Genomic DNA, 23,558 nt, shown 5'->3' with positions numbered 1-23,558 from the left:
TTTGTAGCTCGCCACATTTACGTAGAAGTCCAAGAGTGCACATTTGAACATGCTGTGTAGGTAGAACTACAATTGCACTCGATACTTCTGAACGAAAGCAGTGTCCGCGCTGTCAACGTGCTAGCAGCCTCACATTGGTGACATCTCAGACTTGAAGAAGTTAGCGGATGGCTCGGTCGTGATCTGCTCTTGGCAGCCTCATTTGCCGCAAGCTTCCGGTCATGCTCAGCCTCGTGGGCTGGTAGGGACAGCAGGCATAATCGTGTACCGAACCTGCTTGGGAGCGGTGATGGCGTTGGTTGTCAACATGAAGACAATACATTATCGATTAGGTGTCGCTGGAGAAGTACAATTGCGGCGTATAACTGTAGTATCTGGTGCGTGGCAGCCGAGGCCGCAGATGATCTCGGCGGTGTCTTTCTGCCAGTGTCAGCAACACGCCGCGCATTCAACCCGCTTCATTCGCTTCTCATCCTCAGTCACACGCCTCGTTTATTCTTAGCATTGGGTTGTTTGCGTGTCCCCTGACCTGCTTCTGGTCCCATTCTTCTGCCTTGTATCACAATGTCTTCTCTTGCATAGCTACTGCGGAATTGTTAACCTCTGTACCTTCGAACCCTCTGAATCCTATACCCCTCGTCCGCCGCAATGGTCGGATATCGCGACAACGCAGATGATCCCGCATCCGAGACTCTACCTCTCTCGGATGAAGAGACAGCGCTTGGGGCCCGAAGCCCAGAGTTACACGTCCAGTCTACCCCGGATTCACCCTCATCGACTGCGCTCCCGATCCCTGTGTGGTTACGAGAATCGGCCAATTCCTTCAAGTACAAATGGGTGCCCCTACCTCTGCGAAAGGCGGGCAGGGCAATCGTAACATGGGTCAAGGGTCCGGTTCCTCCCCGAGTTCTCAAGATTGAGCCAATATACCCCAAGATTCAGCAAGCGCCTATTAGACTGTTGGATAGATATGCGCCGAAGAAAAAACACCGAGTCATCCTGCTCATGGCACTCTACGTTTGCTGGTTTCTTACGTGGTCGCTCATGCTCAAGAATCACTCTACATCTGGGTTCATCAAGGGATACGGCAAGCCGAGTAATCTGTGGTGCGGGGCCAGTTTCTGGAACGAAGGCAATGGATGCGGATTGAATGGGAACATGTGTCGGCCGTTCTCGTCGGCCCATTTGACCTTCCGCTGCCCTGCGAATTGCAAAGGCACTCATCTCCTGGAAGAACACATTGTTGGGAACCAGTCATTGCGGTATCAAGGGTTGGTCGTGGGCGGGCCGAGACCTGACGAACCCGACTCGATGCCTGTCTACCGAGCAGACAGTTTTATCTGCCAGGCCGCCATTCACGCGGGCATCGTGACCGAAGCCTCCGGCGGTTGCGGAGTGGCCACGCTCATCGGGTCTCACACAAACTTCCCATCCACCAAGGCTAATGGGATTGAGAGTACGAGCTTTCTAGGGACATTCCCGCGGTCATTCACCTTCCAGCGTCTCTCGGCCGCTCAAGCCACATGCCCCACGGATTCGCGATGGCCTCTTTTCGTGGTCACTGCTGTAGCGTTGGTTGTTCTGTCCATCTTCACCACCTCGCCCGCCGTTTTCTTCTTCAGCACCTTCGTGGTCATGTTTCTCCACGTCGGTCTCGTCTCGGACCCACCCAATACCGCGAACGTCTACGAAGCAATCAGTAAACTGGTGGAACGTCTCCTTCCCGCGTCGTTCATCGCTGTCATCCTCTATCGCGTCGCCGCGCTGCCACTGCTCCGCGACCTGACTGCCCAGATCGAGAAGACGGTGCTGTACTTGGGGTTCTGTTTCATTGGCGCGCTGAACAACTATACTTTCGCCCCCCTCATTCCCATAGAACGGCTGACACCACGCGACCTGGCACAACCCGGCGCCCCATTCGCCCTTGCCCTTATTGTCACCATCATCCTGGCCATTGTCATTTCGCAAATCCACTTCATCCGCATCTCGGGCAACATGCCCAAATACCTCGCCATCTATGGAGCCATGGCTCTGACGTTGATCATATTCCTCTTACTACCCAACCTGCGACTGAGGATCCATCATTACATCTTAGCGATGGTTTTTATGCCTGGAACATTCACTCAGACACGCGCCTGTCTAGCCTACCAGGGATTGTTGCTGGGCCTGTTCATCAACGGGATCGCGCGCTGGGGCTTTGCATCCATCATCCAAACACCCGCTGCACTGGGGGAAGCGAACGGGGGTGGCGGCAGCGGTTCGCCCGGGTCGTGGTGGGGCGCGAAATCACCCAATGTGACGGCCGTTGTGGCGCCAGACATCTCCAACATTACATTCAACTGGGGGCCACTGCCCAAAGATAGCGGGGTCGACGGCGTGAGCATCCTGATCAACGACGTCGAGCGCTGGCGCGGATACACGGACGAAGAACTGTACTGGGACCCCGAGGGCGTGACGTTGAAGAGACGGCACGAACGGGGCGACACGGACGATTCCCTGGAACCCGAGTTCTTCAGGTTCGCCTGGATGAGCGGCTCCGAGACGGGGCTCTACTCGCGCGTCGGACTGTGGGATGAACACGGACAATGGCACGGGCCGGAAGAAGGGACCACCAAGAATATGGGGGTCGGGGACGAGGAGGACGACGAGGTGAGGAACTACGGAGGACCGTTTGACTTTGTCGACGAGGCTGAGGAGCAAAGATTGCACGAGGTTGCGGAGCAGCAGCAACAGCAGCAGGAGTTGTAGCTCACGCCCACCGTGCCTCTTGCTTACTGTACAATGTGAGTTTTACGCGAGTATCTGTCGGAAATTGGACATTGGAAAGTGGAACTGGATATGGATACACATATATACCCCGCGAAAGAAAAGCAACACAAATACATGCACGCACGAATGAAGCCGGTACAGTACTCTATATACTGAGGCGAGGAGGAGGAGAGAAGACAAGGCAGGAGATGAACATCAAATACCAGCCAAGCCGAGCTGTGAGCTGTGAATGGATGAATGAATGTATGTAGTTATGTAGATATGATTGATACAGATGTCTGCCTAGCACCCCCACATGCCTGCCTTGGTACTTGGGTTCTCACATGGGTATTCAGAGGTATACAGAGGTACAGGGATACAAACACTTGTTATGATTATGATCATGATACGCTGCTATGTTGCTATGTTGCTATGTTAGATACATCAAATACCCAAGTACCAAAGCACAGAAGTACCAAAGTACCTATATTACTCGAGAACAAAAAACCCAATTGCCATTTACCGGTTTGATCCTCGAGGGTGAGCGAAGGCCGCTTTACCCCAAGCTTTGACTGAGCCTTTGGCTGAGCAATCACTGAGTGCTCCTCCCTGAGTGCTCCCTGAGCAAGACTCACAGGGGAGGCTAATCTGGGCCCTTTGCGATCGGTTGGTTATACCTGCCTCTCTGTTGGGCATTCGTTTTCAGAATGGGCGTCAGGAAATCTGACAGATTTGCTGCCTTCCGCTTGCTGCCTAAATTCCCTTGTGATCTGTCTGGTAAGGGCCCCCGGGTGAATCGTACGTCGTAGAGCAAGACCGGATAGGCGTTTCTTGTTATCGACAGCCGCGGCAGCCTCGATCATCATTGGCTTCTTTGCCATTCTGGAGACTTGTTTTCTTTAAAAACCAACACTGAAAACCCCAAGTTCATCAAATGTCGGCCGAACAGCTTCGACACGTCGGTGCAGTAAGAGATTGCAACAAAGTGGGGGTTGATGACAGGGAATTCCCGAGAGCAGGACGATCGAGGCCAAACTCATCAGCCTTGACTTTCATATCTTGACAATGTGTGTGCTGGAAATCCATTCTCCGCCGACTTGCTGCTGCTGCTGCTGCTGCTGCTGCCATCTCCCAAACATCAAGTACTGATCCACTCTGCCGTGATGAGCATCAGGCATCTCAATGAGTTTGTTCCAGGTTATTCTGTGGCCTTCGGGGGGAACCTCGGTCTTGTGAGCTTGTAAGTGGAACAGGCCTCCTTCACTACCGGCTTCTTCGATCCCGATACAACGTTTCGCGACTTTGGCCATGGGCTCGGCTTTGAACGTGTTTTCGATCAAAGGTCCGCTTTCGAGTAAAGAGACGGCTTGTCGGCGCACGACCGGATCGCGACATTTGCACGCAATGAAGAATAGAGAAGGGATGAATCGAGTCTCGAATACAAATACGGGACGGCCGCATCCACTGTTGCGCGTTGCGGCGGCGTGACGCGCATGCTCGATCATGGCTTGGAACGTGGTTATAAAATGGTCAAAGACAGTCTCGTCCATGTTTAAAGACGTAGCGACCCATATATAGTAATGGCTGAACCCAACATTCAAGAGGGCAAACCGCTCAATATCGTCTTGTTGAGACACGATGTCTGGATTGCTGCTGACAAAATGTCGAAGAGCGGAAAGCCACTTCGATAAGTTTGCCTCGATACAACTTTGCCATGACACCAGGTCAGGAGATGGTTTCCAGCCTTTCTTCGTTAGCCTAATTTTGATTTCACCTACATGGACGATAAATTCATGAGCCTCGCTCATCAAAACGTAAAGCTCGTCCCTCGCATCCTGTAATGTGGAAAACTGATAGTGCCGTTCCGGGCCATCAACAGCAACAACAGGACGACCACCGGCGTCGGCGGCGGCAGTAGCAGCACTTCTTTTCACTGGTAAGCCCTGCGAGATGGCCATATGGCGCAGCAGTGCTCGAACCGTTTCTTCGAGCGTTACTTCACGTCGAGTTGTGGAAGAGTGTCCGCGTTGATGATGGTCCGACACCGGTCCGATCATCGCCACCGCCCGTCGATAAAGTGCAGCGGCCTCGACAGGGTCGTCGTGCACGCATTCGATGCAAATGTACAATATACAACTGACGAAGGTGATGGTGGTGGTTGTTGACGACACATTTTCGTTTGAGATTCGTTCTTGCAACTTGGCGATAGATTGGTTGTACCATCTCAGGGCTCTTCGATGCTCGTCGGTCACTGCAGGTTGTAGGATCTTCCTTCCAGGGAGCGTCCAGGTCGGCGAAAACTGCGGGTGGCGAATGAGACAGGCGAGAGAATTTACAGCGTACCAGATGACGGGGTCCGAACGACTGAGCTGGGGAATAATTTGGTGCCAGAAGGCTCCGTCAACCATTCGGGTACAGTTCGGCACCACTTTCTCCATGAAGAACTCGAAACATCGCAGCTCCTCGGGCTCGGCGTGGTTGTGAGCTGTAGTGGAAATGAGGCGGCGCAGATTGCCGGAGCTCGTTGCCGCCGCAGCCGGCCGAGATGCATGTGAATCGACATTGCGGCCGTAACCATCACACTTTCTGCCAGTGCCCAAGCACCTTCTGCAAGCTGGCCGCAACTCGTCGCACTTTACCTTTCTGATTTTGCAGGTAATACAACCGTCGTTGGACTTTGTGCTCCCAAGGCGACCTTTCCTGGGTCGTGACGAGAGAGGATTCATTGCCCACAATGTGGATTATCTCAATGCCCTCGTCTACATGCATGGAATCGCAGCGATACACGGTCAGTGCGCGACGAGTCTAGACGGATTGGTAGTCCGGCGTACAGGACAATTGAAAGAGGGTTGGCTGAAGGAACACCCCTGACGAGGCTGAGGCCCAGCCTTGGCACTGAGAGGAAAAAAGATGTTCCGAGGCGACGACGTTAACGCCCGGATTTATCGAGAACTCTCCCTGCGCGGCTTACCGACTACCCAGCGTTGAGTTGTAGACGGAGATATCGGCCTTGTGTTAGAAACAGCCTTTATGTGACTAGAAGGCGGGATACATAAAGGAAGGTCTACTAGCTACGGTAGCCTAATAGGACTTGGACTATAAGTAAGTCTAGCTAATTAAAAGAGGACTACCTAAGTACCTACGTACCATGGTACCTGGTACCTAAGCTGCTTGAGTACAGACCCCCAAAATAGGGGAATGACTTACGACGGGCAAGAACCTGGAGAACGATACAAGACCAGACGAGACGAATCGAGCGGTCTGTTACCTACCACATGTGGGATACGATTCCGCTCGTATCCTGCTCTCCTATACTCCAAGCAAGCGAGTGAATTTTGTAGTAATCTTTGAGATGGTGCTAGTTTTCTATGGAGCCTTACAGTAGGTAGTGCCATGACTCCTTACCCCCTGCACCTCTACAGTACATGCCAGGTGCCCATGCAGCCATAGTACATAGATACACTTATACACACATATAAGAGAAGAGCGTGCTCCGTGCCTGACCTGTGTATGCTCTAAAAAAGGTTTTTGGGTTCTTCACAACTTGGCCTTGCGCGGCCTCTCAGCGTCCTCCTTGTACAGTTCATCCAAGAGGGCGCGGAACCTCTTGACCGCGACGGGCCTCTTCAGCTTCAGGGTCGGCGTCAACAGCTCGTTCTCAATGCTAAAGGGTTCGAGCAGGAGCTTGAAGCTCTTGACGCGCTCGTAACCCGCAAATTTCTTCTTGCGGCCACACTTCTCCAAATCCTGGAGCACGGCCTCTTTGACCTTGGGATCCTCGCATGCGCGGAGGAGTGCAGGGACGTCGGTAGGCGAGATGTCGCGAGACAAAATTCTCGACGCGAACGGGGCGAACACGTCCGGCTGGATGCCGAAGATGGCGACAAGTGAGGTCTGTGACGAGTCGCCGTGCACGAATGCTTGGGCCAAGTACGTGCATGAAGACAAGTATACGCCTTCAATGCGTTCCGGTGAAATGTATTCTCCTTGCGCGAGTTTCAGGACGTTCTTGCGACGATCGATGATTTGGAACCTGCCCCTCTCGTCCACACTGGCAATATCGCCGGTCCTGAACCAGCCATCCTCCGTAAAGGCCTTGGCGGTTTCTTCCGGGTTCTTATAGTATCCCGTGAATACAGACGCACCCCGGAGCAAGAGTTCACCACGAGGATATGGTTTGTCTTCGACACTGTAATCCATATCCGGCACCGAGAGCAGACACGCTTCCACACAGGGGACAACACCACCACAGTTACCAACGGTAAAGTCATCGGCTGGCTGGGTCAGCGCGTTCGCGTACGTTTCCGTCAACCCATAGCCCTGATAGACCCGAGACGACAGCACGACGCGGAGGAATTGTTGCAACGAGGGATCGAGAGGCGCTGAGCCCGACACAATCGCCGTTGCACGGTCAAGACCCAGGGCGGAGGAGACCTTGCGACCCCAGATCCGGTCGTAGATCACGTGTCGGTAGGTTGGGCTTGGCGCAGCGGATCCTGGGGATTTCGGCGCCGGATTCGAGTTGGCTAATTTCGTACGGACAATGTAGCGGCTCAGTGCCCCCTTGACGCCTGGCTGCTCGACTGTGTTGGCCTTGATCGCTCCGCCAAAGCGATTCAGCAATCTAGGGACTGAAGCAAAGTTGGTAGGACGGAGGAGTTTGATGTCGTCCACAAGTTCGAGGATGTTGCCATGGAAGTAGCCGATCCGGCTACCACTCCAGATCGCAGTGTGTTCCAACAAGCGGCCGTAGATGTGGGCAAGTGGCAGGTAACTCAAGATCACGCCATTCTCCTTGACTGAAATAGAGATGAGCGAGGAGGACGTGGCTGCTACGCACATTGCGTGGGTGAGAAGGACACCTTTAGGTGCTCCCGTGGTCCCAGAGGTATAGTTGATGGTGATGGGATCTGAAGGTTTGGGAGGGTTGTTGGGTTTCCCTAGAGATGCTCCAAGTTTTTCCACGGCTGCAAGAGAGTAGATTTTGAGCCCCACGTCTGCAGCCATGGAGTCGAGCAGCTGCTGCTTGGACAGTTCCGGCTTCTCGTTCAGGGTCGGTTCAAGAGGGTCTAGGACGACAAGGAATTTGAGGTGAGGGAGGCGCTGCTTCAACCTGATGAGGGTGGGGACGTGTGGCAGAGAGCAAACGACCGATGCCAGTTCGGCGTGTTGAATGATGTATTCAGACGCATCAGGACCGAGCGTGTCATAGAGAGAGACCGAATACAGCGACTGGGACATGCAAGCCAGGTCCGTGAGTTGCCATTCAGGTCGGTTCTGGCACCATAGTCCAACGCCATAGTTCGCGCCCTGGATCCCTTCTCTTGCATGCAGCTCGACGAGTCCTGCGCCGAAATCTGACCTCCTCTTGCGGACTGTCTCATAATCTAGCCATTCGTAAGGGCCGTAAGCTTGCTTGGAGGAATCGTAGGGTCGGTAGCCTAGACACGGAGCGTGAGGCCATCTCTGTGCGGCGTATTCGAACATTTCATGGGCCGTAGTGACAGAGGGATCGAGGGTCTCGAGGACGCCATCGCGACATTTCCGATGGCGGTAGACGAGAGTACGGTCAGGTTTCTCTGAACCAGACACGGTGATGGAATACGGCTGCCCCTTGGGAGGTGGTTGGTAGTATTCATCGGCCTTTTGCGCATAGAGCGCCCTGGATGAGAGAAGGGGCATGGTGAGGGCGGCCGACGAGAGCAAAGACGAGGACGAGGATGAGCGAAAGAGACCAAAAAGGGAGTTGGAGAAACGGTCAATCAATTACGGGGTCTCCAGGAAAGTGGAAATGGAAGAAAAGGAAAACTGAATCGACGGAGTAAAGGGAGGACAATAACATAACTTGCCAGTTCTGATCTGACAGGAGGTGGGAACTGATTCGGGGCCGGCGTCACTCAGTCTCCTTGCGACTTTTGGCTCGACAAAACTTCTACTCGTAGGGAGGGGCGCCCAGGGAACTTGAGCGCGTGCCTGGGACCAAGAATGCATCGAGAATGCTCGTTGTGTGGCATCTCATGGCATGTCATCTGCTATTCTCCCTTTCTTGGGCTGCGCACCTGCGGGTTGCAGATGGTTCGGGCGGAGGAATAATCACCATCATCATCATATGCCACGCCACCAAGTGCCACTAACCACTAACCACGACGCGATCTCCATCGCATCAAGTTAATGCCACCGTGTGCCACCAGAATGCCTCGGCATCCCCGATCTTAGCCAGACAATTGCCAGGCTCTGTTACTTGTAGTGGCAAGCTCTCGAGTAAGTGGACCAGACCAACGGACATGTAACCAAAGATGGACAGCAGTTGGTAGACTGCCTGACTGCACACACGCAGTACTGGATACGGAATACGGGCTCTGGGGGTTAGAAGACTCGGCAAGCCTTGGGAATTGCACATCTGACCGAGCTTGGGCGAACAGATTTCCTCGTGATATTATTGGAATTGCCGAATGCGAAAGGGCTGTCCGAGCATGTGAAAATGAAAATATCCAAGTCCCTAGATTGTCGCCCTACAGCCACCACCACCGATTGGCTGTCGCAGCTTGTCCCGGAATTCCCCTTTCCAGCCTCACCGAGTGGCTTGCAGCTCCTCAGCTCTCCAGATTCTACGTGGTATACTTCTTTCGCTTAGGCAATACCAAGGTCACTGCCTTGTCCTTCTCCTGTATCGCTTTAGGTATAACGAAGCCTCTTGTGTTCCATGTCACTCTTTTGTCGGTTGAACTCCATCGTTCTAGAGGTTCGGCCCTGTATCCAAATGTGTCATCAGGATCCCTCTTCTGTATCGCAACGTTCCATGAAACGAAACAAGAACAAAAGGTCAGGGAAATCAGGTAGCCCCACTGAGTGCTGCATCACCACTTGGTTTCGCACCAGTCGCTGCGTTGTCCTTGTTGCCCTCTGCATCCGGCCGTGCGGCTTCGCTGGCAGCAAAACTCTGCTCAAAGTCGTGAATGATGTCGTCGATGTGCTCAATTCCAACACTGATTCTAATCATGTCTTCAGTGACGCCCGAGTCTATCCGCTCCTGCTCGCTCAGTTGTTCGTGGGTTGTCGACCACGGATGAATGGCGAGCGTCTTTGCATCACCGACACTGCACTCTGATTAGCGGGGCACAGCTTTGGGGCAATTCAGGAAAGAATACTCACTTGGCGAGGTTGGAGATAATCTTGAACCCGTCAACCACTTGCGAACCTGCAGCAGAGCCACCCTTGACACCGACAGACATGACTCCTCCAAAACCGCGGGGAAGATATTTCTTGGCTAGTTGATGGTAGGGATGGCTCTCGAGCCCAGGATACGACACCCACGCCACGTTGGGATGTTTCTCGAGCCATCTGGCCAGCTTCAGAGCGTTCTCTGCAATCCTCTCGCATCGCAAGCTCAGCGTTTCAGTGCCCAAGATGAACTGCTGGGCGTTGAATGGCGACATGCAGGATCCCAAGTCACGCAAGATCTCTACACGCACTCGAATGAGGAAAGCCAAAGGGCCAAAGGTATCAACAAATTTCAAGCCATGATAGCCGGGAGCGGGATCGTTGAATTGAGGGAATCGTTTCGCGTTAGCTGCCCAATCAAACTTGCCTGAATCGACAATGATGCCACCAATCGAGGTGCCGTGGCCGCCAATCCATTTGGTGGTGCTGTGCACCACGATGTGTGCCCCATGTTTGATCGGCTGGCAGAAGAAGCCACCGGCGCCAAAGGTGTTGTCCACCACCAAAGGCACACCCTTGGCATTGCAGATTTTGGCAATAGCCTCAAAGTCTGGGACGTTGTAGCGAGGGTTGCCAATGGTCTCGACATAGACAGCTTTGGTCTTGTCATCAATAGCTGCCTCGAAATCTTCGGGCTTTTCCGAAGTCAAAAACTTGGTGTGAATCCCCAAGCGCGGAAACATGACTTTGAACTGGTTGTAGGTGCCGCCGTACAGGTTGGATGTCGAGACGATGTTGTCCCCGGCATGCGCCAGCGCCGCAATGGTCATGAACTGGGCAGCTTGGCCAGACGAAGCGGCAACAGCAGCAATGCCCCCTTCGAGGGCCGCAATTCTTTTTTCCAAGACATCCACAGTAGGATTCATGATCCGGCTGTAGATGTTCCCAAACTCTTTCAGGCCAAAGAGCCTGGCGCCGTGAGCGCTGTCATTGAAAGTGAACGAGGTGGACTGGTAGATGGGGACAGCGCGAGAGTTGGTGGCAGGATCTGGCGAATGGCCAGCGTGGACCTGAAGGGTCTCGAACTTTTGAACCCAGTCGTCCGAAGGCATTGTGAAGATCGCCGGTTCTGTAGCAGGATGGGCTTTGACAGCTCAGCTGAAGAGGGGAGTGACACGAGGTGGTGAAGTACAAGACTGCAGGCTTGCTAGAATGGCTGGATTGCTGAAGAGAGGTTATATGTTTTCTTAGTAGAGGAATGGAGGAGGGGAGAAGGAAGTTGGTCTCGGGTCAAAGGCCACGAAGAGATGCACCAGTGACCTTTGTGAGAATAGCTTCTGAAGATGGCGTGCAAAAGAAAGAAAAGTCTCTGTGAGCTCTGGAGGGGTTCCTCCCTCGTAAGCTCTCAGTTGGTCACCTTTTCCACCAGCTTCGAGTGCCTCGAGGCCAGTTTCCCCGCATTCGAAAGACTCAATTGGACGCGGTGCTAAGAATTGCGTGATCGGGCCATCAACCCACGTCAGTTTCCCAACCAGAAATCCTCCTCGTATCTCGACGACTGCGCAAACTCAAAAAGCGACAGAGAAGGAGACGAAGAAAGACCGTCATTTCTTGCCCATGTTCGTTTCCCCAGTTGGTGACTTGGCTGCGCTGCGCTGCATTGCGCTGGGAAGTGAAACTGCGGAGCTCGATTCTACAAGAATCCCATGTACAAGCAGCAATGCGAATAGCCTTGTCCCAAATCGGTCAAGGTCATTTCTTCGGGTAGTTGACCAATTCTGGTACCTGGCATAGCTGCATGGGATGCTGGAAGTCATTCAGTTGCTAGATGGCTATCTTGTTATCTTCCCATTCTGAGATCCGAGGCTGAGGAGTTAAGACCATCCGGCCCAGATTCTTCGGATCCGGGACGGAGAAGGACGTCCACTTAGCTAAGCGAAATTCCTCCAAACAGAAAAACTACTAGAACCAACGGCGCTGCAAGATCCATGACGGTGTATTTATCGACTTTGTGAGCCCCGTGGTTTTCTTGTATATGCAAGAATAGGAGCAGTCAAAGCAGACGACATCACCCAATGGCTCTGGGGCTGAACAGCATAAGCCATGATCTGCGCAATCGAATAATACCCCTGCGCGGCCACAGGCCAGCCTTTCTTGAATTCCGCTCGTCCAAGATATTCATTGTTTTCGCGGTGTGCTGGTCTGTCTTCACTGTAGGTACCTCTCTGTCAAGAATTCATGGCGGTACAGGTGCTCACCTCGGTCCAGGATGTCTTCCTTTACGGGGTAATCGTTCCCGTCATCCCCTTTGCCCTCCAAGATCGAGTCCATGTGGACCATGATGATACGCAGCATTGGGTTTCGGTCCTGCTCTCCGTATATGCAGCTGGATTGCTAGTGTTCGCTCCGATCTGTGGCATTATGGCCGACTGGACCAGCTCTCGCCGTGGGCCATTTCTTGCAGGCCTGGTCATCCTTGCCGGGTCAACTTTGATGCTATGCTTGGGCAGAACCATCCCCGTGCTAGTGGCGGGAAGGGTGTTGCAAGGAGTGTCGGCTGCTGTGGTATGGGTGGTCGCCCTAGCACTTTTGGCTGATACGGTGAGCGAGCAAGAATCAGGTCAGGCTATTGGATATGTCAGTCTGGCGACTTCGCTGGGGGTCTTGGTGTCGCCACTGATTGGCGGTGTGGTATACGAGCGGTCAGGGTACTACGCCGTGTTCGGGGTGACCTTTGCGGTGATCGGATTTGATATCGTCTTGCGACTGGCCTTGATCGAGAAGAAAATCGCAGCCCGATGGCTTGAACCAGAAACTACTTCAGATCAGCCAATATCCACCGCCGCCCTTCAACAGGATATCGAACTTGACGATCGAAATAACTCAACCGCTGTGGCCGAGAAAAATGCAACAACAGCAGTCGCCGAGCCTTCTGTCACGCGCCCTAAGCGAAAATTACCGTCCATCTTGATTCTGCTCAAATCGCGACGTATTCTGGTGGCGTTCTGGGGGAATCTTGTGGGGTCCATGACCTTTACGGCCATTGATACGACTCTTCCCTTGTATGTGAACCAGGTTTTTGGCTGGGATTCTCTGGGAGCCGGATTGACTTTCCTGGCATTGATTGTGCCAGGCTTCGCAGGCCCATGGATAGGACATCTGACAGACAAGTACGGTCCGCGCTGGATCGCAGCGTCTGGGTTGCTGCTGTCAGTACCCTTTTGGGTGTTGCTGAGGCTGGTTGACCACGACACCGTCGGCCAAGCAGTCTTACTGTGCGCGCTGCTGGTACTTTTGGGAGCCGCTACCGCGCTTCTCTTGACCTCACTGATGGCAGAATTCAGCAAAGTATGCGATGCAAAGGTGCGGCAGGAGCCCGATGTCTTTGCTGGGAAGTCTGCGTATGCCCAGAGCTATGGGATCTTCAATGTGTCATGGGCCGGGGGGAGTCTGCTCGGGCCGTTGGTATCGGCCGCCGTCAAAAATGCTTCGGGCTGGAAGACCATGACGTGGACCATGGCACTGTGGTGCGCCGTGGGGATTTTGCCTACTGTTCTGTATTCCGGGGGCATGATCTCGCGGGAGAAACGACGTGGAAATGGTGCAAGTAGTGGCGAAGTTGTAGCGGTTGAGAGTGCCTAGAGACGCGTCGGGTGGGACAATGACATGACTGTAAGGGAGGGTGAGATGTGGCGCCAACTCGTGATGGCGTCTCTCTGATGAGGATCGTGGTATTGGTGACGATGGTGATAGTAGTCAGAGATGGTGTTATGTCGTGCTGTCGAATCAATCACCGTGACGCGGTTGAATCTGAAACGCGGCCCCTGCGCATCGCGACTGTCGCAGCCTTAGCCCCAACAAACTGTGCCGCCTGCGTTTCTTTGATCTCCATCATCTTCGTCTGTTTCATCTTCTTCATCTGCTTTGTTCTCCGACTTCCATCAAGAATGTCAAACACCATCGCCCTCCTCCCCGTCGTGACCGACCACAGACCGTCCATGCAAGTCATCCCCTCCGATATGATCTCAAACAGCCAATCTTGCTGTCCGCCCAAAGCGTCGTCTGTGTCGCATGTGGGACAAACGATGCAAATGCTTGACAGACATGGCTGATTGCTTTATGAATACCTGTCTCGCCCGTTCCTTTCCCATTTCTCTACCTGACAGAGATAAAAGTTCAGACCATCTCCTTCTATTCCCACATTCGCGCCGGCTGTGAGTGTGTTAGTTGTATTAATACTAGCAGTTGCAATCTTTTCGGCGGGTCTCAAACTTCAACTTTTGGGCGTCAATATTTTGATCAATTTAAATCCATTTGCCCTCTCCGCAAACCGTTATTTGAATCCATCATAGTCGTTGACGACCTCCTCCAACCGTATCCGCATCTCTCAGATTCAGGGTCCTCACTCTCGTTACCAGAGCCTGTCCACATCGCCAGCAAGAACAGCAACCCGCGTTCATCCAAAATGTTTCTCAGTCCAGTCCTCATCCTCCGCATCGTTCAAGGAGTGTTGGCTTTCATCGCCATGGCGCTTGGAGCAACAGGTGTGTTCTGCACTTGTTGCTTGAGAGCGATGTGAACTGACACGATGATTCAGTGGCCAACGTCCTGAACACCCACCGTCCTGCCCTCGATGTCCCTGCTGGGGTTGTCTTCTTCATTTTCATCGCCGTCTTCACCTTGCTTGTCACGGTTCCCTATACAATCTTGACACCCCGCTACTTCCCAGTCCTGGCTCATCCATTTGCCATGCTCGCCGCTGAAACCACCACGTCCATCTTCTGGCTGGCAGGGTTTGCCGTTATGGCAGATCGCTTACGCAGAGCAGACATCTGCGAAATCGGGGCGTGTGCGTCCGCCACAGGTAGTGTCGTGGTTGGGGTATTCGAGTTGTACGTCGGAGTGATTTCATCCCTCCTGGCTCTTGTTGACCGACTCAATAGTGTCCTCTTTGGAATTACTGCCTTCTTCGCCTTCTCTCATATCTTTCTGGGCGACAGATTCAGTGCGAACAAGCCCCAAAACAAGCAGGGGCAGGTGAACCGGGCTGGAGTCGAGCTTGTGTAAGGCTAGAAATCAGGAATCGGTGCAGCTAGCAGAAGACAAGAACGAAGAATAATACTGCGACTCTGACCGCATTTTTGCTGCTGACGCCCACCTCAAGCCTCAATTCGCCTCGTTGTTGCTTCGCTTTCGTCACCATATTAACAAGGACGGTGACCTGGGCGTGATTCCCTTTATTTTCAGCTCTTCAACATCAACGTCGAAGTCCAAATCGAAACCGAAGTCGAAGTCGGGGGCGTGCACACCCTCCGCCCTCATCCGCCCTTCCCATTGCGTTGTTGTCATGAAAGCGTCCTTGTCGTCCATCGAGATGACACCAAGTTGTCAATTTGAGGTAAAAGCAATCCATCCATCTTTCGGACGCCTTTCACACCGCTCAACAGACTCTAGTAGACAACAGATGCCAAACGCTCAACGAACATGTCTTTTCTTTGGGACGCATGAAGGCTCCGTTTCCATTCCCGAGCTTTAGTATAGAGCGTCCACTGTGTCGTCATCGCCATCACCATCGTCATGGCCCCTCTCGCCGGCTGGATCCTCCTGTAATATAGTGTGGTACATATGTCTATCATGTCATGTCGTGTCGCATGTCATCTACGTACGTAGGCAGTGACAATCAGTGTGCAAGTGTGCCGACCACGACGGCGAGCAGAGGTACTGTGCAAGCAGGACGCGAGACGTAAGATACAAGACAGAGGACACCTGAGAGGCGGATCCTCGTACACCATGCATACCTCGTACGAGGTACATATATCTCTCACAAAGACAAGCAAAGAAGAGTAAAGGAGAGCAACAGACAAAGGGACGGATGTAATTAAAAGGGAAATAAATGCGTGAAAAGCACGAATGCAACCCCTGACCTCTCGAGGCTCAAAGTCACTGATTGACTGACAGATAAAATGGATGATCCAGAGACACTCGGTTTGTCATTTAGTGTAAGCCTTTTTTTTTCAGTTAGAATCTGAAATCCGAATCTGAATCCGAATCTGAATCCGAATCTGCATACAAATCAACATCCTTTCCCTCCTCAATCTCTCAACTCAATGTCTGTGCGTGCACGCTTGCAAGAGAGAGCAACTATATCTCGTCGCAGTAATTAGGCAAGAAAATTCTTCGCTTCAAGAAGAGGTCGGTCTTAGTGCACAGCTAAAAAGGAGATTTTCACACAAAAGCCAATATAAAGGAGAGAAAGAGGGAGAGAGAATAGAAAGAGAACCAACCCCAAAGTGTGGGGGCTTCCACCGCAAGATCGAGACTGTACAGTTTTTCTCGCCTTTTTCTGCTTCTCATTTCCTCCCTGGCTAGGCCAACGAACTGGCTCTCGGCTCCGAACATATCCATCTGTGGGTGATACAGGTCGTGACCGAGGACTCAAGAGCGGAAGGTCAGGAAATCGGCAGCCTGCATCGTACAGTCAATGGTCAGCATCGGAGTCGAAATAATGGCTCAACGCAAGGACATGAGAAAAAATCTGTGAACTATATGGCTAGATAGCAGGGGGGATCAACAGTTGCACGAGACTCACCTTATCAATGTTATAATCAAACTTCTCCAGTGCCGCAAGACTCTCCTCGCGTGACCATCCCATGGCAGTCAATCTCTTGAGGATTGGGTCATCGTGCTCCGTACCCGTACTCAGAGCTCGACCGATTTGGGGCCGCTCAACTTTTGAGGGTGGTGGGGGCGACGTCTGTGCTGGCGTGACAATAGTCGGGGGTGGCGAAGAGACACCCGACTGGCCTTGTGGTTGTGAGGGCGTGGAAACTTCGACGGCCTGTGTTTGACTTGGTGGAAAATCAGATGCTGGCTGTGACGACGCAGCGTTATTTGCGTTTGTGTTCAGTGGTGCGAAGAGAGCATCCCAGTCGTGAGAGACCGGAGACGTTGCCGGCTGTGCTTGCTGAGGAGGTCCAGATGTCGTGACCGCAGAATAGAAATCGTCATTCCCAAGCTTTGGAGCCCCGTTTGTGACTGGGGCTGAAGGGAATTGCGCCCGCGGGGGTTGCGGAGGAGAATCGAAAGTCGGGTCAAACTCAAGTGCAGCGTTCTTCGGCGGACTGAAGACAGTATCATCATCGTCCTCGTCGTCATCGTCTTCTTCAACTGGGGCAGCCCCCACACCTGAAAATGCAGAGTCGAAGTCAAACGGTGCACTCGCGGTCGGAGGTGGCGCAGTGGGTTTACTGTCTGAGGGGCTTCTGGCTTGAGCTTCAGGACCATATGCTGGCGGAACGCCACTAGGGGGAGGTGCAGGGTGACTAGAACCACCGGCTGTCGGGACTGGTGAAGTTGGGTCTTCACGCTCTGGTAGCAAGCCTTTATATTCTCGGGGAAATTGGCTTGGGTTGTCTTCAGGCACTACTGCATCGTTATAAGTGGGCGGAGATTGTTGCGATTCCACCCCTGGTAGTGAGCTAGCATTTGATAAAGAGCCGGCAATGGCAGGGCGTGGTGACAGGGTACTGCTGAGCTCAGGTGCGACCTCCGGTTGCTTGCCAGTTCCCACATCGGTAGGACTCTCTCGAGGTGGAGATTTTGCATTGAAATCGTCGTCGAATTTCATGGGTGTCTCGTCTTCGCTGTATTCGCTGCTATCCTCATCGTCGCCGACTTCCTGGATAGCAGGAAATTCTTCATTCAGTGCGACCTTTGGCTTGCCCATCTCAGCAAAAGCAGAGTCAAAGTCCGCAGCCTTCTGAGATGCCGAACGCTGCGGTAGAGCGCTTCCAAAGAAGTCATCAAAATTCTGCTCAAGGCTCTTGCTGGCCGCTGAGGGTTGTGCATCGTTGGGTTTATCACCATTGGTTGTGGCGGAGACGGCGGCGGCACCTAAATCAGCAGCCACCGCTGCAGCGCCAGCTCCAGCAGCAATCACGGTTGGGTCAGCACCTGGAGTGTCAGACCGTGAACCTGGAAATGCTCCTGGAATGTCTTTCGCTTGGTCGGCTGAAGCCTTACCGAAAGCTTCGTCAACAGTTGTTTCTCCAGCGGTGGGCTGAGGCAGTGTTCTACGGACAGATTCCTGTTCTTCATCCGGTGCGGCGGCTGTAAAGGGGTCTTCGCTTGGGTCCTTGTGCTCAGCCGGGCTAGCGGTAGACGCAGGAGTCAGTGCTTGAGGGGTGTCACTGGGACTAAGCCTGCTGGCCGGTGCCGCAACCTTGACGGAGGAGCTGATCGAATCTTCTCTCTCGAGCGGCCTGCGGAAAGGAAGCGCGGCCGAGCTGATCTGTCGGGACTGGGGTGGAGCCGGCGGTTCAGCAGCGTCTCGAGGTGTGGATGAAGGGGCCGGTGAGTCAAGCTGTGGGAGAGTTTGTTGCCCAGCGGGAGTAGATGGTTGTGCAGAGAAAGACGTTGTGGGAGCAGGACCCGCAGCAGCAAACGACGGCCCGAATATGCTGTCGAAAGCACTTTGTTGGTCCTTTGGTTCACTCGCACCGACCGCAGGTGGGAAGGTCGTGTCCGTTGTCCGCCTGAAGAACGGATTGGAGCTCGTAGATGGCGCAGGGCTCACAACGGGAGGGCTCTTGACCGTAGGCATTGGAATATTCCGTGCTTCTTCCAACTCCTTCTTGGAGGCTTCCACTTGTCGAGCCGACTCCTCGGCCTCTCGTTGCGCGTCCTCAACTTCCTTCTGAGCAGCAGCTATCTCGGCCTTTATTCTATCTCGCTCGGCCTCGTTAGTAGCTAACTGCTTCTTGTTGATTGCAACCAAACCTTTCTGTTGCCTCGCATCCGACTTGATCTTTTCGAGCTGCGGTTTGAGCTGGTCAATCTCCTGGTTCAACTGCCGAATGCGTTCCTTGAGCGAAGCATTTTCACGCTGGTCAGATTCCAGTGCAGCACGAAGTTGCTGGTGCTGCGTTGCAAGATCTTGATGGGTCCCGTCAATCATGGCCATTTCCTGCTGCAGCCGCTTGGTATCATTCTTGGAAGCTGTTAGTTGTTCTTTGAGCACCTTGACTTCTTGAACCTCCTTTTCGTAAAGAGACCTGAGCTGAGCCAATCTGCCCTCAAACGCCTTCTTTTGAGCAGATGCGCTGGACAGCTCTTGTTCAGTTTGCCTTCTATCCGTGTGAAGCTCTGTCATTTGCTTAGACAAGCTGCTGACTTGATTGGACAAATTACCTAGTTCGCTGGTTTCGTTTGTGAGTTTCGAGCTGATCTCTGGATCTGCGTCCCCGAGCAGGTCATCGGGTTGCGCTCTCGGCTGGGGTGCTGGTGATCCCGTTGCCTGTGGGATGATACTTTGGCCAAACGAGCTGGTTGGCACAAATGGTTTGAAGGTTGTGGCCGTCGTCTGTGGTGTCAAAACACCCGGGGGGTTCGCGAACGGGCCAGCGTCAGTGCCACCCGTTGATTGAGGTACTTGGATAGGGGCGACCGCAGGTACCGTGGGAGCAGGACCGAATGCGTCGAGGCCAAACAGGTCATCGGCGGCAGAACGTGGTTTTGTCGGCGCCGCATTTTCGAATGCTGGAGCGGTTGGCTGAGGGGGAGCAATCTGCATCTTTCGCATGCTGGGAGGGATGAGAGCAGGGGGAAGAACGGATGGCAAGATGCCTCGTCCATCCTTCGTTCCTCGTTGTTGTCGGATCAAGTACATGGCCACTGCAAACTCGTCCCTGTTTAATTGGCCCTCAGAGTTGATGTCCGCCAAATCCCAAATCTGGGCCAGGATCTCCTCTGGTAGCCTAGCATTTCCGAAGAACTCGACTGCTTGCTCTCCAGTGATAAACCCTCTTCCTTGGCGATCGACTGTCGCAAAAATACTGTCGAATCGAGCTTTGTCGGCCGGAGTTATGACCCATGGCTCTCCTGTCGACTGCGCCGACAACGATAACGGCGTACTCACTTGCGGCTGCCTCGTGATGGGGCTTTGTGGCCGGGCGCTGTAGTTCACCGCGGGAACAGTACTTGAGCCCGGACGAGATCCACTACTTAGTCGTACAGCCGGGCGACGAGTTGCGGCCTCAAAAAGGCCCGGAGGAAGTGTGCTTGGGACACCACGCATCTGGCCTGACTTGTACGAGGCCAAAAGGTGCATAGCGATCACAAATTCCGTGACATCCAAGGCGCCGCGACCCTGCGTGTCGGAAAGCCCCCATATGCGCCCAAGAACTTCGTTGGGCAACCTCGCTTTTTCAAATATTTGCTTAGCCAACAACCCGGAGAGCAGCCCGTTCTCTGCGCCTGATTTCTCAAACATGGTCGAATATTCTGCGACCTTTTCTGGTGTCAAAGCAGGCACACGGATCGGGGGATGAGCCGCAGGAGTCGGGCTGGCAGGAGGTCCAGTAGATTGCTGGACAATAGGTTGAACGGGTTGAGGGGGAGGGGGTTGAGCCAGTTGTTCGGACAGGGGAGTGTCAAATCGAGGAAGAGGCGCAGCTGCGACAATTAGTTCAGTCATCTCCCGACGTTCTCAACTGAACGTACTCTGAGTTGCAAGCTGGGCTGAAGGTGGACGGCCACTTTGCGCATGGCCAATAAGTCGGAGCACAACTCCAAATCCTGCTGGCGTGAGGAAACCTCGATTTTCGGTATCGGCAATCTGCCATATCTATTGAATCGTCAACAGGGGCGCAGAGAATCCTCTCGATATTCCGAACCTGTCCTAAGACATCCGGTGGCAGTTTTGTCCTCTCAAAGAATTTGACGGCCACATCTCCAGAGACAGCTCCGAACCCATCGGGGTCAGCTTCTTTCAGGAGCTGGCCGTAGACTCGCTTTTCCTCAGTCGTCAGGTTGAGATTCGGATGCCCTAGAATTGAGAGTGTCAGCGCCCTAGCTGAACAGACAGCCACTTGAGCAGGAGGAGCAAACCTGAGGCAGCGGATCCAATCGTCTCCGACATGGCCGGGCGTGGTAGGCTCGTAATGCGATTGGGGAACGTCTAGATGTAGCGCATTGACGGCATGGAGAGGTCGAGGTAATGTTCAGGGAGGGACAAAGATGAGGCGCAGGTGATTCTGAATTAAGGCAGGATAACTTTTGATCTCGCGGGAACACAAGGACAGGCGACAACGGTTTCTAAGGAAATGGCTGGAAGTCTTACGGGGATGGAGAGAGAAATGGAGATGGACTGGATGGGGTGGATCGCGATGACGAACGAGGAGCCTGGTTGTTGCCAAGCCCTGGAGCTCTCGAGCTTGAGGCGCCGGTACGACTAGTGTAAGTTTGGACTGGGGTTTCTACATAGGTGGTGGTTCCAAGCTCAAACAAGAGGGCGGATGTTAACCTAGGTAAATACGAATTGAATCTACCTGAGATCGAGCATCAGTACAACCCCTGAAATACCAGGTGCCAACATGAAAGGAATAATTGTCAGCCTGGACGAGTGACTGGTGATGCTTGGTGTGAATGGCTGCATCGATTATGCACCACGGATGCCAACCTACAGTATGCCATCTTGTCTCACAGAGACCATCTTCAAGAACACAATTGACTCCCAATTCTTTGTCGACGGACACTCAGGATCAACTCTGAAATATCGCTTGCTCCCTGCACTCCTTGCAATAGACTCTCACGGGGTCGGAGAGGATACAAAACGCGGGAAGATACAAAAACTAGTGCTCCATCTCTCCCTCATCGCCCTCCTCAATGGAGTCGCTGGCCACTTCCTCGTAATCTCTCTCCAATGCTGCCAGATCTTCGCGGGCTTCAGAGAACTCGCCTTCTTCCATACCCTCACCAACGTACCAGTGGACGAAGGCGCGCTTCGAGTACATCAAATCGAACTTGTGAGACAGGGCAGACCACGCTTCGGCGATGGCAGTGGTGTTGGAGAGCATGCACCTATTAAGATATTAGAAAATACGTATAGAAGGTGCATTGACATGGAACTTACACTGCGCGATTAACCTTGGCAAGATCACCGTTGGGAACCATCTGAGGAGGCTGGTAGCAGATACCAATCTTGAAGCCAGTCGGGCACCAGTCCACGAATTGAATTGTACGCTTGGTCTTCAGAGTAGCGACAGCCTGGTGCACGTCCTTGGGAACAACATCTCCGCGGTAGAGTAAGCAAGTGGCCATGTATTTGCCGTTGCGTGGGTCGCATTTGACCATCTGGTTGTTCGGTTCAAAGCAAGACATCGAGATCTCTTGCACCGAGTGAGCCTCATGCTGCGCCTTTGCCGCCGAAACAACGGGTGCATAGGCAACGAGAGGGAAATGGATGCGTGGGTATGGCACAAGGTTGGTCTGGAACTCGGCGAGATCAACGTTCAGGGACCCGTCAAATCGGAGGGAAGCAGTGATGGAGGACACAACTATTTCTTTATCAGCTGGATCTTACCAAATGGAGGAGTGATACCCACCTTGGGCGATCAGTCTGTTCAGATTTTCGTAGTTGGGTCGCTCGATTCCTAGATTGCGTCTGCAAATGTCGTAGATGGCTTCATTGTCTACCATGAAACTGCAATCAGAATGCTCGAGAGTTGTGTGCGTCGTGAGGATCGAATTGTATGGCTCGACCACGGAGGTGGCGACTTGAGGAGCTGGATAGACGCAGAACTCCAACTTGCACTTTTTGCCATAGTCAACCGAGAGACGTTCCATAAGCAAGGCACCGAACCCGGAGCCGGTACCACCGCCGAACGAATGGAACACGAGAAAACCCTGAAGGCCACTGCAGTTATCGGCCACACGGCGAACTTTGTCCAGCACTTGATCGATCAACTCCTTGCCGACAGTGTAGTGTCCTCGGGCATAGTTGTTTGAAGCATCCTCTTTCCCAGTGATCATCTGCTCAGGGTGGAAAAGACTGCGATAGGCGCCGGTCCGAACCTCGTCGACGACGTTGGGTTCAAGGTCACAGTAGATGGTTCGGGGGACATATTTGCCGTTGCCTGTGCAAAACTCAATCAGCAACGAAGAGATAGGGATGATTTCCGATGCCGTACCCGTCTCGGAGAAAAAGGTGCTGAAGCCTTGGTCTGGATCAGCGGCTTTGCGTTCTTCGGTAAGGTATCCATCGGGCTGGTTCAGGTCAATTTGTGGTTGGAGCCAACGACAACGGTGCACCACCCACTTGGATTCCATGCTCGAGGCAGTACAGCTGCAACCATCAGTAATTGTCCGAGCCGATGTCTTTTGATAAGGAAGATTGTTTACCTCCCAGCATGAGTTGGCAATTTGACAGCCAGCCTGGCCAACTACAATTTGCAAATGCAGGTCAGCTTGTGGTCACAAATTCTCTGGTACAGGGGCTTTCCAAAAGGGTCGGTCAGGGACGCGTGCTTGGATCGTCACGTACCGTTCAAGCTGATGACTTCTCTCATGGTGAAAGGGTTCCGGAGAGGGATGAGGAGGAGATGAAGGAGAAGATGTGAGATGGATAGATGCAAGACAAGTCAACGGACAAGCAAAGGATTGGAAGAATCAATTGTTGATGGGGGAGAGAGGGTGCAGTGGGTGCAGTGGTGGTTTGCAATTGTGGGGTGGCTTCCAATTGTTGACAGCGCGCTCTTTCTTTCACCGCCTGTCCCCTGCCCCGTGCAGCCAATCACAACGGCTGTCTCTAGGGACTCCACCTGTTCGCGTTACAGCCAATCAAGTGGCCGCTGCGGAAGCGTTAATCAACT

The 23,558-nt window shown here is 53.2% G+C and overlaps 8 protein-coding genes across 8 annotated transcripts; 3 read left to right on the top strand and 5 right to left on the bottom strand.

Moving 5' to 3' along the window:
- Positions 1 to 648: 648 nt before the first annotated feature.
- On the top strand, positions 649 to 2,748 carry Z517_07005 (uncharacterized protein; the record flags this gene model as incomplete). Its single annotated transcript, XM_013428744.1, has 1 exon — positions 649 to 2,748. One exon carries the CDS (start codon positions 649 to 651, stop codon positions 2,746 to 2,748), a length of 2,100 nt encoding a protein of 699 aa, XP_013284198.1.
- A 1,052-nt stretch (positions 2,749 to 3,800) lies between these two features.
- Z517_07004 (uncharacterized protein) lies at positions 3,801 to 5,474 on the bottom strand (the record flags this gene model as incomplete). The annotated part of the gene is made up of 1 exon (XM_013428743.1): positions 3,801 to 5,474. The coding sequence occupies one exon, from the start codon at positions 5,472 to 5,474 to the stop codon at positions 3,801 to 3,803; it is 1,674 nt and encodes a 557-aa protein (XP_013284197.1).
- Positions 5,475 to 6,285: 811 nt separating this feature from the next.
- Z517_07003 (uncharacterized protein) lies at positions 6,286 to 8,430 on the bottom strand (the record flags this gene model as incomplete). The annotated part of the gene is made up of 1 exon (XM_013428742.1): positions 6,286 to 8,430. One exon carries the CDS (start codon positions 8,428 to 8,430, stop codon positions 6,286 to 6,288), a length of 2,145 nt encoding a protein of 714 aa, XP_013284196.1.
- Positions 8,431 to 9,580: 1,150 nt separating this feature from the next.
- Z517_07002 (O-acetylhomoserine (thiol)-lyase) lies at positions 9,581 to 11,021 on the bottom strand (the record flags this gene model as incomplete). The annotated part of the gene is made up of 2 exons (XM_013428741.1): positions 9,581 to 9,845; positions 9,901 to 11,021. The coding sequence occupies 2 exons, from the start codon at positions 11,019 to 11,021 to the stop codon at positions 9,581 to 9,583; spliced, it is 1,386 nt and encodes a 461-aa protein (XP_013284195.1).
- Positions 11,022 to 11,984: 963 nt separating this feature from the next.
- Z517_07001 (uncharacterized protein) lies at positions 11,985 to 13,551 on the top strand (the record flags this gene model as incomplete). The annotated part of the gene is made up of 2 exons (XM_013428740.1): positions 11,985 to 12,122; positions 12,178 to 13,551. The coding sequence occupies 2 exons, from the start codon at positions 11,985 to 11,987 to the stop codon at positions 13,549 to 13,551; spliced, it is 1,512 nt and encodes a 503-aa protein (XP_013284194.1).
- An 823-nt stretch (positions 13,552 to 14,374) lies between these two features.
- On the top strand, positions 14,375 to 14,976 carry Z517_07000 (uncharacterized protein; the record flags this gene model as incomplete). Its single annotated transcript, XM_013428739.1, has 2 exons — positions 14,375 to 14,453; positions 14,507 to 14,976. 2 exons carry the CDS (start codon positions 14,375 to 14,377, stop codon positions 14,974 to 14,976), a joined length of 549 nt encoding a protein of 182 aa, XP_013284193.1.
- Positions 14,977 to 16,459: 1,483 nt separating this feature from the next.
- Positions 16,460 to 20,827, bottom strand: Z517_06999 (uncharacterized protein; the record flags this gene model as incomplete). Its single annotated transcript, XM_013428738.1, has 4 exons — positions 16,460 to 20,361; positions 20,410 to 20,533; positions 20,583 to 20,734; positions 20,797 to 20,827. 4 exons carry the CDS (start codon positions 20,825 to 20,827, stop codon positions 16,460 to 16,462), a joined length of 4,209 nt encoding a protein of 1,402 aa, XP_013284192.1.
- Positions 20,828 to 21,539: 712 nt separating this feature from the next.
- On the bottom strand, positions 21,540 to 23,255 carry Z517_06998 (tubulin alpha chain; the record flags this gene model as incomplete). The annotated part of the gene is made up of 7 exons (XM_013428737.1): positions 21,540 to 21,768; positions 21,821 to 22,244; positions 22,293 to 22,823; positions 22,878 to 22,953; positions 23,006 to 23,032; positions 23,089 to 23,129; positions 23,231 to 23,255. The coding sequence occupies 7 exons, from the start codon at positions 23,253 to 23,255 to the stop codon at positions 21,540 to 21,542; spliced, it is 1,353 nt and encodes a 450-aa protein (XP_013284191.1).
- Between the last annotated feature and the right edge of the window lie 303 nt (positions 23,256 to 23,558).

Source organism: Fonsecaea pedrosoi, assembly GCF_000835455.1.
Source record: "Fonsecaea pedrosoi CBS 271.37 unplaced genomic scaffold supercont1.4, whole genome shotgun sequence".
NCBI lineage: Eukaryota > Fungi > Ascomycota > Eurotiomycetes > Chaetothyriales > Herpotrichiellaceae > Fonsecaea > Fonsecaea pedrosoi.
Note: the sequence above shows the minus strand (reverse complement) of the source record. Positions and strands in the feature narration are given on the sequence as shown.